The sequence below is a fragment of the Oncorhynchus keta genome, chromosome 28 (assembly GCF_023373465.1).
Source record: "Oncorhynchus keta strain PuntledgeMale-10-30-2019 chromosome 28, Oket_V2, whole genome shotgun sequence".
Classification (NCBI taxonomy): domain Eukaryota; kingdom Metazoa; phylum Chordata; class Actinopteri; order Salmoniformes; family Salmonidae; genus Oncorhynchus; species Oncorhynchus keta.
Genome location: NC_068448.1, coordinates 25,201,115 through 25,219,902, shown reverse-complemented (window position 1 = coordinate 25,219,902; position 18,788 = coordinate 25,201,115). Strand labels below are relative to the sequence as shown.

Below are 18,788 nucleotides of genomic sequence, written 5' to 3'. Positions count from 1 at the left end.
ACTGCTATAATGGATGTTAACTGCTTTCAGAGCAGGAGACACCCCATGAGCCCCACCGGGAGAGAACCCTTTGCCTAGCTAGTCTATTCTCCTAAGACCTTTTTCATCAGTCAAATCAGATTTTATTTGTCACATGCGCTGAATACAACAGGGGTAGTAGACCTTACAGTGTAATGCGTACTTACAAGCCCTTAACCAACTACTTTAAGAAGAAAATCGTGATCAGTAAAAAATGAAAACAGAAGTAACAAATAATTAAACAGCAGCAGTAAAATAACAATAGCGAGGCTATATACAGGGGGTACAGGTACAGAGTTACTGGTGCTTTCTGCTTTAGTTTTTGTCTGTAAGTAGGAATCAGGAGGATAGAATTATGGTCAGATTTACCAATTGGAGGGCGAGTGAGAGCTTTGTACGTGTCTCTGTGTGGAGTAAAGGTTGTCTAGAGTTAGTTTTTTTTCACCTCTGGTTGCACGTGTAACATGCTGGTAGATTTGAGGTAAAACGGATTTAAGTTTCTTATGGCCTTATACAGCTGATTGACTGCGGTCTTAGTGCCAGCATCTGTTTGTGGTGATATGGAGACAGCTATGAAAAATACAGATGAAAACTCTCTTGGTAAATGGTGTGATTTACAGCTTATCATGAGATACTCTACCTTAGGCAAGCAAAACGGCAAGACTTCCTTAGATCTTGTGCACCAGCTGTTGTTTATCAATATACATAGACCGTCACCCCTTGTCTTACCAGAGGCTGCTGTTCTATCCACCCGAAAAAGCTTAGAACCCGCCAGCTGTATGTTATTCATGTCGTCGTTCAGCCACGATTCGGTGAAACATAAGATATTACAGTTTTTAATGTCCCGCTGATAGGATATAGGTGATCGTAATTTGTGGTTTTTTTTATTATTTTTTTATTAGCGATTGGTTGGCTAATAGGACTGATGGTAAAGGTAGATTACCCACTCGGCGACGGATACAAGGCACCCGGATCTTTGTCAACGATACCACTGTCTCTTTCTCCTAAGAATGGTTGGGATGAGGGCCTTGTCGGCCGTCTGAAGTAATTCCTTCCCGCCTGACTCGTTGAAGATAAAGTATTCCTCCAGTATGGGGTGAGTAATCGCTGTCCTGATATCTAGAAGCTATTTTCAGTCATAAAACATGCTGGCAGAAACATTATATACAAAAATAACTTACAAATAACGCAAAAAAACATGCACAATATCACAGTTGGTTATGGGGATTGGAAAACGGCAGCCATCTCCTTCGGCACCATTCTTCATTGCATCATTGCATCCCCGTCAGTTATAATCAACAATAGACTGTAAAACTACTTTGTTTCTGATTAAATTCCAGTTCTGTAATCCACTCATGCCTCATGTGCATTAACATATCCTAGGCCAGACTGGTTTTGCATCGAATGCAAAGTAGAGGTGTGATTCACAGACTCATTCACTAGCAATACTCATGTTATCAGATATCCAAGTGCTCAGTGTTTTCTGATGTTTGTCCCTTCTGATGCCAGCCCTGGATAGCTGATGCTGTCTATGAGACCAGTGGGTGGGTAGTAGGGTTGGCACTGCCCCACAGGAGAAGAGGTTCCAGACAGCTTAGTTAATCTACCCCATAATCACCTCTGGGCAGACAGCCCATGGTGAAGGGCAGAGCAAGCATAGTTCAGTAATACAAATCACAGCAGGACTGGACAGAGCCTTTCTGCCAATAGTATGAATAATAGGTAGTTCTACAGCGTTAGTGCTTAAAAACAGCACTTCCTCTGTCATTGATGTTACTGATGGATTATGGCCAGATGATGGCCTTTTCTCTGTCAGTTGTTTGGTGAGGGAGTAGGCTGTCTGGACTGTGTACACGTGTTTGTGTGGTACACGAGCGAATGTGTACCAGCCACGTAGACATGGGATCAAGAGGCTTGTAGTACTAAGAAGAACGTGACAACACCGAACACGCCACATTAATTAACTCGTTGGACTCTTGTGTGTCTATGCTGGGCATTTGAGGAATGGGTCCCGTTCTCGGGGAATAACGGTGTCCTTTTGTCCTCGGCTGGCGCCAGGCCCAGGGCTGAGACGGTTGCTGCTGTTAGAGTAACGTGTGAGACAGCTCTTCTCTCTGTGGCCACTGGATTCCACAGGCATGTTTGTGTGCATTGGTGACATTTGAGTGTTAAATGAAATGGAGCAGCCTGTCATTTGTTGATGACAGATCTCATGTCTACACTTCCCTGTTGCTATAAACAAAGGATCTTGAAGGATGTTTAATAACCCTGTTCTTATATATATATATATATATATATATATATATATATATATATATATATATATGCCATTTAGCAGACGCTTTTGTATGTAGGTTATTCCCTACAGTTTCCGGTAATAGTGCTACAAACTTTTTTTTCATTCACAGCCTGTGACTGTGTGTTTAGTCATGTGTGGGAGTATACTTGACGCCAATGTGACTTTGAATGTTGTAACTGGACCAGACCAGTGTAATTTTCCTTTCCTCTCCCATTTTCCCAGGCAGCCCTGTCAGTCCTCTCTCTTTCCAGGATCCGTTGAACCCACCAAGCCACACGGCCAACTGTTTAAATTAGTGATGGGGGGAAATCGATACGGTTACATATCGGGATATTATTTTTGACGATCGTTTTAACAATGTCGGCATATTATTTTTGCGCTCGTTTTTGGAACCTGACCAAAACGGCAGTATTTTTCTTTCACAGCTTGTTCTCTGTCTTCTTTTAAATAGGGAGCCAATTTGTTTTCAGCACTTTAATTTCCATGACCGATCAACTCGTTCTCATGGCTCTCTTGTCCCTCTTCAGTGGACACATGGTGAGCAATATGTTTGGACCATTGAATCGCAATACGTATTGTGTCGGCACATAACTATCGGGTCCCTGGCAGTTCCCAGCCCTAGTTTAAATGGCAACTTATTTCTTACAAAAGGGCCAGCCTCTCCTTTAGTTTGCATTTTTATATCTAGCAGCAGCATATGCCCTGCCTGACCCAGTTTCTGGGTTCCCTTTTGAGTTGTATTATGGTAATTACCTCTCTGTTTCATTCAGTAACCCTCCAATCAGTCACTGATGACAAGAACAGGGGCCAGGTCCACCCTCAAGCACTAGGCTAGAGTGAAATCCCCTGCTCTTGTGTCAGACCTATTATTTCTCTTGCTGGTAATTCCCTCTTTGACTCCTCTTGGAAATGTTTGCAGTAAGATCAGCCCGGGGAGTTATTGTTTGATTGTCAGTGTGTTATTGGTATCTCCAGGGGAAATGAGGAGGCTTATTCAGGGGTTTTCTGGATCAAAAAGGGGCTTAGGTGGTGGGTTTGGCAGGGGGCGTGGCAATGGGCACGGTTGGCACAGTTGAATTTGAGAGTTTTAGAGCCCCCCCCCCACAACTTTCCTGCAATTTTCTGAATTTCTCCATTGAGCCAAGATACATTTTTTTGCAGTTTTAAAGTTAAGTCTGTGCAATTCTACACATTTTGCCATGAGCTGATAGAAAATGTTGCAGTTCTAGAGCAAATTTCCAGAAATTCTACATTCTGCCATGGAGCTGAGAGAATTGTGCAGTTTTAAAGATAATTTCCTGAAGTTCTATGCATTCTGCCATGGCTAATGCTGTGTTCTTTTGCTGAAACTGAATATCAAAATCAATACTGGTAAATTAATTGTCTTGGGAATTTTATATTCCCCTGACTGTCTAGCTTTTGTTTTGGTGATTGTTAGTTCTCAAAGACTATTGTAATTTTTTTATAGTATAATATATTTTATACATGCTTTATCTGATTTTAGTCATTTAAGTTTACACTGAAAGCGTTTTTTCATTTTTTTAGTAGTTTGGACTGGGTTTTTTTGTGTACAGTTTTGAAACCAAGGGTTTCTATGGCAGAAAAATGTATGCTATTCATTCAACAACCCAATCAATCTATCTGTGCAGTTTATCAGGAGTCAATGATCAATGGTTCCCTGAACTATCCTGCTGCTACTTCCATAATGAAGAATAGCACATTTCCATTGGACACAGAATGTGTCTGACTTTCCCCACTTTATAGTCCCTTGAGAAAGACGATTGGGAGGGTAGGCAGTAGGCACTACTAGGCAGGTAAGGGACTCCCATAGGGACAGATTGACTGACGTCAATGGAACTGAAACAGCAGGTTTACAGGAAACATGGAGGTGTGTGTGTGTGTGTGTTTAGGCATGGGAAAATATGTTTCGGAAAATTAGGTTGTTTTTATTGTATTTTTGAAGTTGCTTTAGAGCAGGCTGTCTTTGATCTGCCCTGTTCTTTTACAACTCAGTTTAGCTGTTGTGGTGGTTCAGTTGGCACTACTTTAATTAACTTCCTGCTTTGTCCTGGTTCAGGTTTCAACTAATGGCACTTCCTTCCTCTTTCCCAGCACTCCCTAGGTGTGTAAGCAGCTCCTGTAAGAAGGGCCCACCACTGGTCCCACCACCGGTCCCACCGCGCACCACCTCCAAGCCCCACATCTCTGTGACGGTGCAGAGCAGCACAGATTCAGCCCAGGACACATACCTGGACCAACAGGACCACCGCAGTGAGGCCAACAGCCAATCAGGACGCAGCAACTCCTCTGATAGCCTCTGCAGCCTGCGTACAGGCAGCCTGGCCAAGGGCTCTCAACCCCGGGTCGCAGCCCCCATCCCTGCCCCAAGAGACTCCTTCCCACTTCCCTTCTTCAGCACCACCACAAGTACCGGCACCCAGGTTGAGCCCCAGAATGACACTCTAAACCCAGGCCCCAGCCTCACTCCAGATCAGTCCCTAACCCTTCCAGAGCCTGTTCCCACAAAGAGGAAGCTCTCGTCTATCGGCATCCAGGTGAGCCCAGGAATCAATTTTCTAAATTGACTGTTAGTTCAGCTTTAATGTCTGTGATGCACTGTAATCTGTTGGGAGGATGCTTAGATTGACTGACTAATTCGTTGTAATGGTTGACTCCTAGGTGGACTGCGTTCAGCCAATCCAGAGAGAGGTTCAACCGCCCCCCTCGACCAAGTTCCAGTCTATTGGAGTGCAGGTGGAGAACGGCAGGCCGTAAGTCAAATCCTTATCAACACAAGATAATCTGGGGCGGCAGCGTAGCCTAGTGGTTGGACTAGTAACCGGAAGGTTGCGAGATCAAACCCCCGAGCTGACAAGGTACAAATCTGTCGTTCTGCCCCTGAACAGGCAGTTAACCCACTGTTCCCAGGCCGTCATTGAAAATAAGAATATGTTCTTAACTGACTTGCCTGGTTAAATAAAAGTTAAAAAAAAATAAATCTCAATCAGCTGTTCAGTCACTTGCGTAATAGTCATTTCTCATTTTATAGGGATGTAATGATTCACCTATACGCATCGGTCCCGATTCAAATGTTTAAGATGCAAGTGCAGCGGTCCACAGACACCAAACCAATGCAAATTTAGCATGCTAGGCATGCGTCGGTCAGGAAACCCAATTTCAAACATTACGAATCGTTGGTTCCCTAAAATGTTTTGCTCATATTACGTTCTTTCTACCTTCTGAAAATACCTCACATTTCTGGTGACAACTGATGCGTCCTCTGTTAGTGTCGAACTGCATTGACAGTCATTGATCTACAAGTCATTTTGCATGCTGAACAACCCCAGGCAATATCAGTAGTCTAGTCAAACTGCACTGTGCCCAGTTTCACCCGCTGACCGACGCGAAGTAGGCTGCCTTTTCCTGATATTGCACATCTACGTGGCACCTTCATTGTTCAAATGCTAAAATGCCTTGTATAATACAGTATTAGGCTTTATTAGTAGTGACAACCTGTGTAATTTGCAAGGTTATTGTTATCTAGGCACTGTTTTACCGGAATAAAAATAAGCTACTGGAGGTTGGAACCGACTCAGGGAACAGAACTGGGAACATAATGACATTTTTCCAGAAACAGAACCAGGAACGAAAGTCATCTATACTGTTCCAGAACAGAACAGTTATTTTTAAAGCGAGGGAACTGGGCAAAGCCCTCTCTCACTCAGAAACGCATTCCAGTGTCTGCCAGCCAGCTGAAATTCTGTGTGTGTGTGTTACCTGCCCCTCCCCCTTCCGAAGCATAGTCTACTGACTTTACAAGCGTGATTCAGAAGTTGGGGAGATTTGTAATTGTAGAATAATTTATTAACTTTTTTAATGCTAAGGATACTGTAGTTATCAGGATTCACATCGGATTTATTAATTAGAAAAAGGCAAGACGTGTTTTTATTTGAATTCTGGTGCCACTTTGCAGACACAAGCTTGTTAGTGAGCTAGTTAACTATCATCTGGCTATACCTACTGAGCGGCGCTTACAATAGATTTGATTTGGATCAGGTTACATTTTATTTTTTGAACTCCAATGACGATAATCCATTGCGCATCTACTTATCCGGTCTTTCTTTTGTGCCTGCTGCGGAAGAGACAAGAATGAACATGAGGGGATATAGAGAGAGCAGCTGTTGTGATTGATAGATGGTATTCAGCAGTCCATAAAAGTATGCCTTATTTACTTTGAAGAACTACAAAATAGTTATTTTGTCAGACCGAATAGGCAGCAGATCTGTAGAGATGAGATGATGACTTGGAATGAAATGATAGTCATCAAATAAACAAATATAAACAATTTAAATATTTTATAAAAGTGATGTGAATAAATGATGGGTAAGTGATAAGCAGTAATGGACAGTCAGTAGCATCATGGGACTTTTATTAATTGTTTTATTCTGTGTTACAGCATTCAACCCAAATGATTGCCACTTTTATTTTAAATAATTGAACCAAAACCAAACCAACCTCAATGTTTAAAAAAAATAAGTGTAACTTTTTATTTAACCAGGCAAGTCAGTTAAGAACAAATTCTTATTTATAATGACGGCCTACACCGGCCAAACCCGGACGACACTGGGCCAATTGTGCACTGCCCTATGGGACTCCCAATCACGTCCGGTTGTGATACAGCCTGAATTCAAACCAGGGTGTCTGTAGTGGCGCCTCTAGCACTGAGATGCAGTGCCTTAGACCGGATGTTACCAGTATCGCGATACTCGTTACTGTTGTGGCAAGGAAACAAAACACGAAGAGGATTTAACATCATTGTTTCCAAGCTACAGCACACAATATTTTACATACAGCAGGTTCTTAAAGGACTGACTAGGGCCGCTTCGTGTTTTCATTTTTGCCATGGAAAGAATATTGCGATACTGGTATCGTCACAGCCCTCACACTCAGACAGATCCAGCTCATGAGCTCCATCAGCAGTAACTTTGAATTTTGGATGGAAAATTAATGCGTTTATATAACGATCGTATTGCATCCAACCGAAACGCATCGATTCGTTATCTAATCAAACCAAATCGTTTCAAACTAAAACCTACCGTTCCTGTATCATATCGGAGCCCACGTATCTAGATGCATATCGAATAGTCTTGAAAGGGAAAGATGCACATCCCTATCATTTTCACATTGGAGACCTTGATGTTTCCTTCACAATCTCTAAATTGAACTGCTTCACATGCTTGTGCATCTCCTGCTGTGTTCAACCGTTACTCATCCATCCACACCCTCTAATCCCTATTTCCTCCCTTAGTCCCTCCCCTCCTGCCCTGGCATGGCTTCAGCCTGTTTGGTCCAGGCAGTTACCAAGGTCACTCAGCAGTCACTCTGAGCTCGCGCTGGCAGCAGTACAGTATTAGTGTAGCGTCTCTCTGTCTTTCGGTGGCCTTTGTTGTTTTGGCTACAGTGGAGGAGGCAGAGTGCTGTGAAGAACTGGCCATTTAAACAGCCTAGTACATAGTAATTCTCCCTAATCACATTGGTTGGACAGTATGCCCACTCCGTCTGTTCTCCCTCTCACTGAACGCTGTAATCTTGTCCTCTCTCTCCCCCTCACTCTCTCGATTCATCTTTCTCGCTTTCCTGCATGCTTACTCAGTCACCCTCTCATCATGCCGTCTCTGCTTTTACTGCAGAGGCAAAGAGAAAGGCGATGTGCTCTCAGCACTCATGTCTTTGATCTATCAGTCAAACTCCACTTCATAATGATGGCTTTCTGTATGCCTGTCGTTGGGAGAGAAAGTCTGACCTAGCACTAATGGCTGAATAAAAACTGTCCTTGGTCTATGTATTAACACAAAGTGTGTTCCAGTAATCTCTGGACCACAGTAGTCAGAGATTGGGGCAGTGATTTGTGGTCGTCAGGTCAACCTTATTACATCCACAGTAAATGATCTCCGAACTGCACCAATACTAATTTGTGTGTGTCCGTCCAGACTCAGCCGGGCCAGCAGCATGGCCTCCAGACAGAACACAGAGACAGAGCCTCAGGACTCTCAACAAGACACCCATCCCTCAGAAAACAACAGTAGAGCCAACTGCAACAGCCAGCCGGTAGATCCCGCCCTCACTGCCTCCAACGGTGAGGACAGCGCGATGGCATGGCATCCTCCCAAACATGCCCCACTCCCGGCGAGAGTTTCTGCCTCCCTCCCAGAGAGAATGGACCCGGCCCTGGACCCCTCCTCCTTGCCCCCTCCAGACCCCAGCTTGGAGAGTGGCAATGGCAGTGTCCAGGGAGATGCAGCCCAGCCCGGCACGCCCACTTGCCTCCGGGATGGCAACTGGTTCCTCAAACTACTACAGGCTGAGACTGCACGTATGGAGGGCTGGTGTCAACAGATGGAGCAGGAGACCAAAGACAAGGACATCTCAGAGGAGGGTAAGACACAGTACACCATACTCACACTAACCAGCTAAATGTATACAAGACCGTAGACTACTCATTCTGATAGGCATAGAGGTTTTTCATGGAGTAAGAGACAGTCTATCATACTCACGCTAAACAGGAGACCTCTATACATTAGACAGAGATACAATCTCCTATCAGTGAATACCTTGTCAGTTCTATGACATGTGGAATTGGTATTGAGATGATGTCCTCATCCCTGAAGCCCTAATACAGTCCATATAAGCTCCTGTCTGTTGTGGAGATTGGAGAAGGCAGGACAGGCTCATTTAATGCTAATAGTTAACGGCAAACGCTGCTCATTACCTCCTTCAGTCTAATGGCACTACTGCAGACAGACTCTTTGATCCTCCAAGATCTGGCTCAGGCAGGCAGGTAGATAATCTACCTCTGTGTCAGGCAGGTAGATAATCTACCTCTGCATTGCAGTTATTGAATGTGTAATGAACAGTATTGACTCCCACATCAGGTTATTCCTCAGCAGACCTGTATTGTATGATCTTACTCATGCAAATGTTAATAATGAAATAAAAGTGTATAAAAAAATCATTTTTATTACTTTTGGGGGAATAAAGGTTAGTAATTTATTCTATGGATGAAGTGTGTCACCAGCAATGTAAATTGTACGCTGTAATGACAATGGTAATTAAGGACAAAGGTCAGAAATGCCACATAACCATACAATTTTAAGGACATTTTATATTGCCATTAAAAAATATTGCGCTCTGTGCCCATTTAGAGAACCTGCATGTTGTTGTGATGGCTAACTGGCTGTTGTTTTCTGTGTGTAGTGATGGGAACGGTCCGCAGTGCAGTGGGCAGTGCCCAGCTCCTCATAGCCCAGAAGTTCCAGCAGTTCAGAGGACTCTGTGATGAGAACCTGGTGAGTAGTACTAACCCTACAATGCCCTCTTAGCCTGGCACATTTCAATGCACCTTTTAAAGTCTCAGCAGGTTGAGTTGGTTCAGAGCTCCCCCTGGTGTCAAAATACATACATACCAAATGGAGGCATACTTCTTCTAAGCAATGAGGCACACACATCCATCTCTGTAACGGATGGCTAATATTGATGTTAAATCTGTATTCTGAAAGTGAGCCATGGCTGGAAAGGACTGAATAATGTTCTGTAATGTCTGTGTGTCTAGACAAGCCAACTAGAACTGTCCTTCCTGTCACATCCTGTCTGTTAGAATGTGAATGCCAACCCTCGGCCCACAGCCCAGGATCTGGCGGGGTTCTGGGACCTCCTGCAGCTCTCTGTAGAGGACATCAGTGTCAAGTTTGACGAGCTCTGGCAACTCAAGGCCAACAACTGGCAGCTGCCAGAGAAGAAGGTATTGGACTCACACCACATATCACCTTGATAGGTCCTGATGACTTATTACTATTATTATCATCCAAACAGCTTTCTATTTAATTTTTAAAAAGACACACTTTATGCACAAACACATCCTACATATTCTTAATGGGTTTGAATCCAAAATTCCAATGTCTCTTCATCCTAATCTCTTTGTCTCTTCATCCTAATCTCTTTGTGTCTCTTCATCCTAATCTCTTTGTGTCTCTTCATCCTAATCTCTTTGTGTCTCTTCATCCTAATCTCTTTGTGTCTCTTCATCCTAATCTCTTTGTGTCTCTTCATCCTAATCTCTTTGTGTCTCTTCATCCTAATCTCTTTGTGTCTCTTCATCCTAATCTCTTTCTGTCTCTTCATCCTAATCTCTTTCTGTCTCTTCATCCTAATCTCTTTCTGTCTCTTCATCCTAATCTCTTTCTGTCTCTTCATCCTAATCTCTTTCTGTCTCTTCATCCTAATCTCTTTGTCTCTTCATCCTAATCTCTTTCTGTCTCTTCATCCTAATATCTCTGTCTCATCCTCAGGTGGAGAGGAAGGTTGTTCCCCCCTCTGTGCCAAAGAAGACGTCCAAGCTGACCTCTGGGAAGGACCGGAGCGTGGACTCAGTGGTGGACAAGCAGCGGCAGGAGGCCAGAAAACGCCTGATGGCGGCCAAACGCGCGGCGTCGGTACGACAGAACTCTGCCACGGAAAGCTCAGACAGCATTGAGATTTACGTCCCCGAGGCCCAGACACGCCTCTGAGAACAGACCGCCACCGGCACTCTGCTCCCCCATGAAGGAACAGCCTCTCTCACCCACATATACACTCACACACACACTGCTCCCCATGAAGGAACAGCCTCACACATGCACTAGACACACCCCGGGGTACAGAGCCTGGTCCCCTAATGGCAGTGCAGCATACAATCAGAGTAGAACCCAGGAGAGCACAGGCATGCTAAAAAATACAGAACAATGCAAAACCACTTCCTTCCTGGCTGCCATGGAGATGGAGACCTCAACAGACATTTAATACTATTGTTATTACTATTAATATTATTATTATCTCCTCCTGAAATGCATCAAGACTGTCTTAAATGTGCATCTTGGATAAAAGGACATCCTTATTCCTTGTCAGCTGAAGAATCTTGGTATCCCAGAAGTTTACTCTCTTCCCATCCCCTCACTTCTGAGTCTGCGAGCTGGGCTGGGCTAGTCCAGGCAGCCTCTATCGTTTACCACACACACTCAGGATACACACAGGTGTACTCATTCACTGTCCACACAGTCTTCCTATTTTCTCTTTGTATTAGGCTGCCACTCCGTTGGTTGTGGACGATAAGCTTTACTCTGTATGGAATCTATAGCAGATGGTGTTATCGTGTACTAAGGAAGACCGTAGCATTCTATCTATCTCAAACTGGTTACCATAATAGTTTTGTAAATGTTCTTTACCAGATTGTTTGTTAGACAAGGTCCAGTGTTCAGTACTATGGTAGTTTTTCTATAGACCAAGTACATGTACTGTCGTGATGATGTTCGCACATGATGCAATCATTCTCTCTCTCATAAACACGCAATATGCTGTCTGTCGGTGTCTGTGCAGACTCATGTTTTACATCTTCTATGCCCTGTTGAGGGGAGAAGAGAGATTACCAGGCCCAGTTGATGTGCGCTAAGGTAGGAATGTAACATGCATTGAAAATTACTTGATAACTGCACCTGTTATGCCACTTGTTTACCTGGTTACTTTACCCATATTTGTTGCAGAGGACCATGAGGTATTGTGCACCACTTAATTACAACATTCCCTGTTTCCTACTCAACCTCCAGTACATTTGAATCATAAAGTGGAATCAACTATAAGCTCTCCTTTTTTCCTGATTACCAAGACTGGTTTATTTTCAGCGGCATATGCCAGAGCTCTGCCAGTGGTGTTGGGAGATAACTCGTATAAGCAATAAGTAAAATGGCAAGTTTGAACTAGCAATGTAAAAATGATTCCGATGCCCAGTCAAAAAGCAACAACCCCTAGCCCCTAAACTTTCAGTGTTCTCAGATCTGAAGTGATAGGTGAAAGTCAAACAATATGTGATGAGTCTACCTTGTCTTACAATGTCCCATGAGGAGCTTCAACTATTCTTCTTCCTCCTGTCTAATGCTTAGACTATGAGCTGTTTTCTCCAGGTGAGCCCTCAGTCACTTAACAAGCCAACAGTCGAACGAACCATAACAGCGCTTTGGTCGTCTTACACCATTAATAACCACTACTTCATTGGTCAAAGACTTAACACCAACTGTCAAATTAATAATGATCCAAAAGAATGACAACATAGCATACATTATAAACTAAGAAATGCATTTCCTATGTATCACTTATCTGTGCATTGAAAAGGTCTAAGAACCTAAATATTTCAGACTATGCTCAAGCTGAATTAATGTACTCTTATTATGGTGTCTGGCTGGCAGTTTGACCTCTTATTCCTGTGTACAGATAGAGGCACATTGTGGAGATAATTTTAAAAAACATTTTGTATGAGACATTTTCTGTGACTGGTTTGAATTGACCATGCAGTCAGCCAAAACACACTAGACTGTTTTGACCTGTGCCACAGGTTATATTGGTATTTTTCTGGATTTTGAAAGAATTGATGGTGCTGTATAGGATTGTACTGAGATGGTGTGGAGTTTGAATGCCTTCCTAAAGAAACATGTCAGCATCACTGAAAAAGAGGTGTATTCACACTATCACGCTACAGCATACATGTGTATATGAGCTTTCAGCTTTCACATTTCTTTTTCTCATGATTCGCCATGTTCCACTCATTCGCTGAATTCCAAATCAACCCTCTCGCCTAGGCACTCCTGTTAGATCTGAAATGATTGGATAGGAATGGAGAAAATCCACCCACACTGTCAGAAGCAAAGAACCTCTGATCAGAAGGCAAAGTGCCGCGATTACGTTTTTGCGCAAAGTTATGCGAGGGATTGATTTGGAATTTTGATAAAGATCTGCAATTTCAGGATCTCAATGCAACTTGTCCCCTTGAAGAGCTGGCTCTCCTCCTAAATGGCTAACACCTGTGCCACAACAAGGCTGCCCTCAAAGTGCTCGTGTGATCCACAGTCAGTTTTGTATTTTTATCTCATTAATGTCAAATATGGCAATTAGTAGAACTGGGAAAGCAGCTGATGCAGGGGCACCAGTATGTTAATTATTGTTTATTTGTAAAACATCATACGGACGTGTACATTTCATTGTCCAAAGAAATCATTAAACATCCCTTTGTTACATCTCCTTGTCACCAACATTATTCTACTCATTGCTATATGTAATATTAGCTGAGATGTTAATATTACAGATAAAATCGCTGTCTTCAATGATATTTAGCTGTATGTTAGCTCATGTTTTAAGGTTATATCTCTTTTGAATGGCCTTCCTCATAGCTTAGAACAAGAGTCCTGCAAAGATCCTACTGAGATCATAGCACCAATCACAATTTGTTGTCTGTCTGGGGATGGAGACTAGTCTGTATTCAGTCTCATGTCATTTAGGGTTGGTGAATTGGTCTCAGATTTCATGTTCTCTTCAACCACAGAAGTGTTAGACTGGTCTCTGCATGACACTGGCATAGCATATAATCTAGATCTGAACCTAGATTAGAACATAGTTTCCTTCAGAATCAAGAGCCTGGAAGAATGGAACCTTCAGGAGAAAATGGCCTGATCAGGGATATTCAGGCAGTTTGTATACAGTGTGTTTTGTGTTATAAAGGGCTATAATGGGCATATGAAGGGGCAACCCCTGATGTCATATACCCTGTTGAGACAGTGACTTTGGACACTACAAAACACTTCAGCCATCTGGCTTGGATTTTTTTGAACTAATGGTCTGGATTGTATCAATAATGTCAAAAACATTTTGCCATGCATCACTTTTGGGGTAATGATGGGACACTAAATAAATTACCTGATGAACTTTTCTATGGTAGTAGAAAATATCACTTATCTGACTGTAGATATACCTCCTTAGACTTGTCACAGGTGATTACACCATCCCCATTGGCCAACTCCTCTTTGAGAGATGCAAATAGTGAAACATGCATAAACAAATTAGACAGAGGGCCATTAAGAAACTACCTGTCATTATTTTACAAATCAAGCACATATTCTACTAATACGGGGTTGTTCATATGTTATGGTATACTAGTTATTTTGAAAGAATAAAGAATTGTAATTACCAGTAAAATGTCCTATTCGTTTTCAGTGTGTGAATACAGTTGAGTAAGCAAAACAATGTACAGTAACTAAATGAATATCGAAACGTATCATAGCGCTCCCCCTACTGGCTTCAAGATGGTAGGCCTAACTGACCGTAGACCAACTAGAAAATGAAAGGCTATTTTCTTTTATTTTTTAGATATACCAATAAAATGTGTGTGTGACATAAAACAGAGCTTTTCTCATTCCTAAATGGAGACCATAATATCATATTACTCGTGTGTGCATTGTCAGCGCGCATATTGATTCGTTTCCTGCGGACGCCGGGAGGAGCCAAACATTAAGAGGATGAGGAACACCTCGGAACGAACTGATTAAATACTGTACTGAATCAAAAGTGACTCGCCAAAGAGAGCTACATTTGTGTGGACTTGTCTATCGTCATTTTGGTAAGTGCTGCTGAATACTATCTGCCTTGCGTAGGTGAATCGCTATGTTGTTGCAGTGAAAATAAAGTCCTCAAGTTATTGTATAAAACAAGTCATAGCTATGGACATGTAAAAAAATAAACCAACCGGTCACTTTCTTCAGATGTAAAGTGGGATTCAACATGCTTAGCTAGCTAACATTAGCTACATAGCCTATATGCCTACTGTTACAGTGCTAAAGCTGACGTCAACTAGCTAGCTAAACTGCTTGTGAAATACACTACATGGTCAAAGGTATGTGGGTGGACACCTGCTTGTCGAACATCTCATTTTTTAAAAATCATGCTGCTGTAACATCCTCTACTCTTCTGGGAAGGCTTTCTACTAGATGTTGGAACATTGTTGCAGGGACTTGCTTTCATTCAGCAACAAGAGCATTAGTGTGGTCGGGCACTCGCAGTCGGTGTTCCAACTCATCCCGAAGGTGTTCGATTGGGTTGAGGTCAGGGCTCTGTGCAGGCCAGTCAAGTTCTTCCACACCGATCTCAACAAACTATTTCTGTATGGACCTCGCTTTGTGCACAGGGCATTGTTATGCTGAAACGGGAAAGGGCCTTCCCCAAGCTGTAGCCACAAAGTTGGAAGCACACCAACAGAATTGTCTAAAATGTAATTGTATGCTGTAGTGTTAAGATTTCCCTTCACCGGAGCTAAGGGGCCTAGCCTGAACCATGAAAAACAGCCCCAGACCATTATTCCTCCTCCACCAAACTTTACAGTTGCCACTGTGCATTGGGGTAAGTAGGGTTTGCATCCGCCAAACCCAGATTCTGTCGGACTGACAGAGAACGTGTTTCCACTGCTCTAGAGTCCAATGACGGCGAGCTTTACACCACTCCAGCCAACAGCCAGCATTGCGCATGGTGGTCTTAGGCTTGTGTGTGGCTGCTCGGCAATGGAAACCCATTTCATGAATCTCCCTGCGAACAGTTATTGTGTTGACTTTGCTTCCAGAGGCAATTCATTTTGTTTTATTAATTCTGCACTCGACAGTCCTTTTGTGTGAGCTTGTGTGGCCTACCACTTCACGGCTGAGCCGTTGTTGCTCTTAGATGTTTTTCAACTTCACAATAACAGCACTTACAGTTGATCGGGGAAGCTCGAGCAGGGCAGAAATTTGATGAACTGACTTGATGGGAATGTGTCATCCTATGACGCTGCCATGTTGAAAGTCGATGAGCTTTTCAGTAAGGCCATTCTACTGCCAATGTTTGTATATGGAGTTTGCATGGAGGTGTGCTCAATTTCATACACCTGTCAGCAAGGGGTTTGGCTGAAATTGCCGAATCCACTAATTTGAAGGGGTGTCCATATACTTTTGACCATGTAGTGTATATCTACTCAGCTAGTTAGCTATGATTGAAAGTCAACAAATGAATGTGGGAAGATGAACTAAACAACTAGTTAGCTAGACGCTGATGCAGGGATTTCTCAAGTAATTTGATTTAGCCTAGAAGTTTGAGATGTTAAACGTTATTGATCTTTTACAAGCCTTGTCAGCCAAGTGTTGTCATCTCTGTACGTTACTGAAGCGTATTGTAGTCTCCCAGTGTACCATTGTTTTAAAAAGTAAAACCTTCAACATCGAATATCTGTAAAATCCTCTGCAGAGAGATGATGATGACCTCACTCAGCTAGTGACCTGACCTCCCAGTCCCAGAGCGTCCTCAGCCAGGCAACCCAGCTGTGACAGAACCAGTCATTGGACAGCACAATAGTATAATATATATGCCATTTAGCAGACGCTTTTATCCAAAGCCACTCATCCGTGCATACATTTCACATATGGGTGGTCCCACAGTGACAGTGTTCAATTTCTACTAGCATCATGGCTGTCAGCCAGCAGAAAGGCACTGCAGAGCTGGAAACCTCAACAGAGGGAAAGCGGACAGAGCTCAGGGCCAATGAAGTACATAAGAAATGCTGTAAGTACTGTGTGTCTGGGTCTTCCAGTATCATGTTCTAGTCTGGTCCTTTTCCTGTGTTAAACCAATTAGGTTAAATGTTAACTCATTGCCAGATGCATCAATCTGATCTTTGGGTATTCATTGTAAGCTGTCTTCCTCTAAATGCAGAACCATTCAGACCTTTTTTTTGTCACGAAATAATGCAATTGTGTTGATTAAGTGCATTGAATTGGTCTTGGGCTGCTGTGCAAATTTTACATTTAGAAATGAACACGAAGTGCCCTTTTTTAGATAGTAATCAGTCCTATTCTTTTGTCTCGCTGGCTTTCAAAAGGTTCCTTTGGGAACCCTCTTTCAAAGTCACTAATATCTCTTCTCTCCATGGTAGCCAAAATAATGGGCAAATGGGCATTTTTATACATGGCCCTAAGCATGTGTGGAAGCACCTGCTTTCAATACACTTTATCCCTCATTTACTCAAGTGTTTCCTTTATTTTGGCAGTTACCTGTAGATTATATGTGATGTATTTTGTCACCAGTGAGTGTGTTTTGGCAAAAACAAAATGTCATCCCCAGTTAAACAAGTCTGGCATTAACTTTCCAGTCCATTCTGCGCAATCTGGAGACTCATACTTCATACTCACACAAACATATTCACTGGCTGTTCGATAACATCTAGATTTTTAAACCGCCTTGCTGGTTCTAGAAATGTAACATGTGACCGTCATGCATGGCCTTGTTAAGCATGGCAAGGGTTTGTTTGCAATGGACTGAGGATAGGTGTTGGTGGGCTTTCTTGAATCTACAGTAACATACTAAAGAAGAGAGACAATATCCCTCACAACACCAGGCTATATTTGTACTTTTCTGGGCAAGGATGTAACAGTGTCTGTGCACAGTCAGTTGCTAAGCAGCTACTAGTGATAACATCTGAATGGGGGGGGACAGGAATAACTGAAAATGGATAAACTGTTTGACTTTCATTTTTAAAGATGGACTTCTTGTTTATACCTTGGCCTACATTCTAATGGTATTTCAAAGTAAGTAGTTTGGTTGTGAGTGATGTGTCTTTGTGAACAGCATGGGCCTCTTATATGACCAACTCCCCCACTGTGATTGTCATGATTGGTCTTCCTGCCAGAGGGAAAACCTACATGTCCAAGAAGCTAACCCGCTACCTCAACTGGATAGGAGTGCCAACCAAGGGTTAGTATAAAGGCATCACTGTATTTAAATTTTGTTCCAGAACCTTCCAACTGGAAGATATGCATTGAAGCGACACCTGCCTCATTCTTCATGTCACTATTCAATCCAATCATAATCCTCTATACCAGTGGTTTTCAACCGGTGTGCCGTGAGGAACTTTCCAGTTTCAAACACTCAGAAGTGTGACCTGTGGAATGAACATGGATTTTTGAATTGGGGGCACCAGTGTCACTCAAATAGTACATCTGTATCGTTCTTTCAAGGCCTGTACGCTCAGGCTGTTACAGGCTTATACATTTGTATAGTTTGAGGAGCGTGCATCATGAGCAAAGTCATTTGTATAATTTTTACTTCGCCTGAGAGAACCATTAGCACAGGCAAGTCGGACTAGGCTTAATTTTACCATAGCCTCTTGCATAGAAACAAACGGAGCATAGCTTTATGTCCGTGGTTGCACCTTTAAAATGCAGAAAACAGCTTGTCTATCTATCCCAAACCGTTTAAACCTAAAGACCTATTTAATGCTCTTAAAGGGATACACACAAATGAATCATGAGTAAGGAACTATGAAAATGCTTCAAAGAAACCCTAACCTATAATTTTTTAAGGGAAATTGATCATTTACAGTGTGCATCAGATGAGATGGAGGTCATGACCACTAAATACATTAATAGGGACATTTTAAGTGTGCCACAAGATTTTTGTTATCCCATCAAGGTGTGTCACTGTTAAAAAATAAACAGTTTGGGAACCACTGCTCTATACGATGTGTAAAATAATTCCTTTGTGTAGACCACTAACAAAGGATTTATTTTGTGTAGAAATATTTATAGTGGAGGATGTCATT

At 42.6% G+C, this 18,788-nt stretch overlaps 2 protein-coding genes across 19 annotated transcripts in view; both read left to right on the top strand.

The window, feature by feature from the left end:
- Positions 1-13,413, top strand: part of LOC118360906 (disks large-associated protein 4-like) — a 117,868-nt gene extending 104,455 nt beyond the window's left edge. For all 3 annotated transcript variants that reach the window (XM_035740457.2, XM_035740456.2, XM_035740458.2), the window contains 6 exons: positions 4,430-4,872; positions 4,997-5,088; positions 8,308-8,753; positions 9,572-9,663; positions 9,972-10,115; positions 10,663-13,413. In XM_035740457.2, coding sequence (XP_035596350.1) covers positions 4,430-4,872; positions 4,997-5,088; positions 8,308-8,753; positions 9,572-9,663; positions 9,972-10,115; positions 10,663-10,881 — 1,436 coding nt within the window. In that variant the 3' untranslated portion in view covers positions 10,882-13,413. The remainder of the gene's footprint in view (positions 1-4,429; positions 4,873-4,996; positions 5,089-8,307; positions 8,754-9,571; positions 9,664-9,971; positions 10,116-10,662) is intronic.
- Positions 13,414-14,623: 1,210 nt separating this feature from the next.
- The window catches only part of LOC118360907 (6-phosphofructo-2-kinase/fructose-2,6-bisphosphatase 2-like), a 36,614-nt gene continuing 32,449 nt past the window's right edge, over positions 14,624-18,788 (top strand). For 12 of the 16 annotated variants that reach the window (XR_008085461.1, XR_008085462.1, XR_008085460.1 and 9 more), the window contains exons 1-3: positions 14,625-14,789; positions 16,439-16,753; positions 17,816-17,941. Coding sequence is in view for 6 of the 16 variants with exons in the window: in XM_035740459.2 (XP_035596352.1) it covers positions 16,657-16,753; positions 17,816-17,941 (223 nt within the window). In the remaining 10 variants the exon portion in view is untranslated. Of the gene's footprint in view, positions 14,790-16,438; positions 16,754-17,815; positions 17,942-18,788 lie in introns of all 16 variants that reach the window. The other 4 variants (XM_035740460.2, XM_052485202.1, XM_035740462.2 and 1 more) reach the window with 4 other exon arrangements.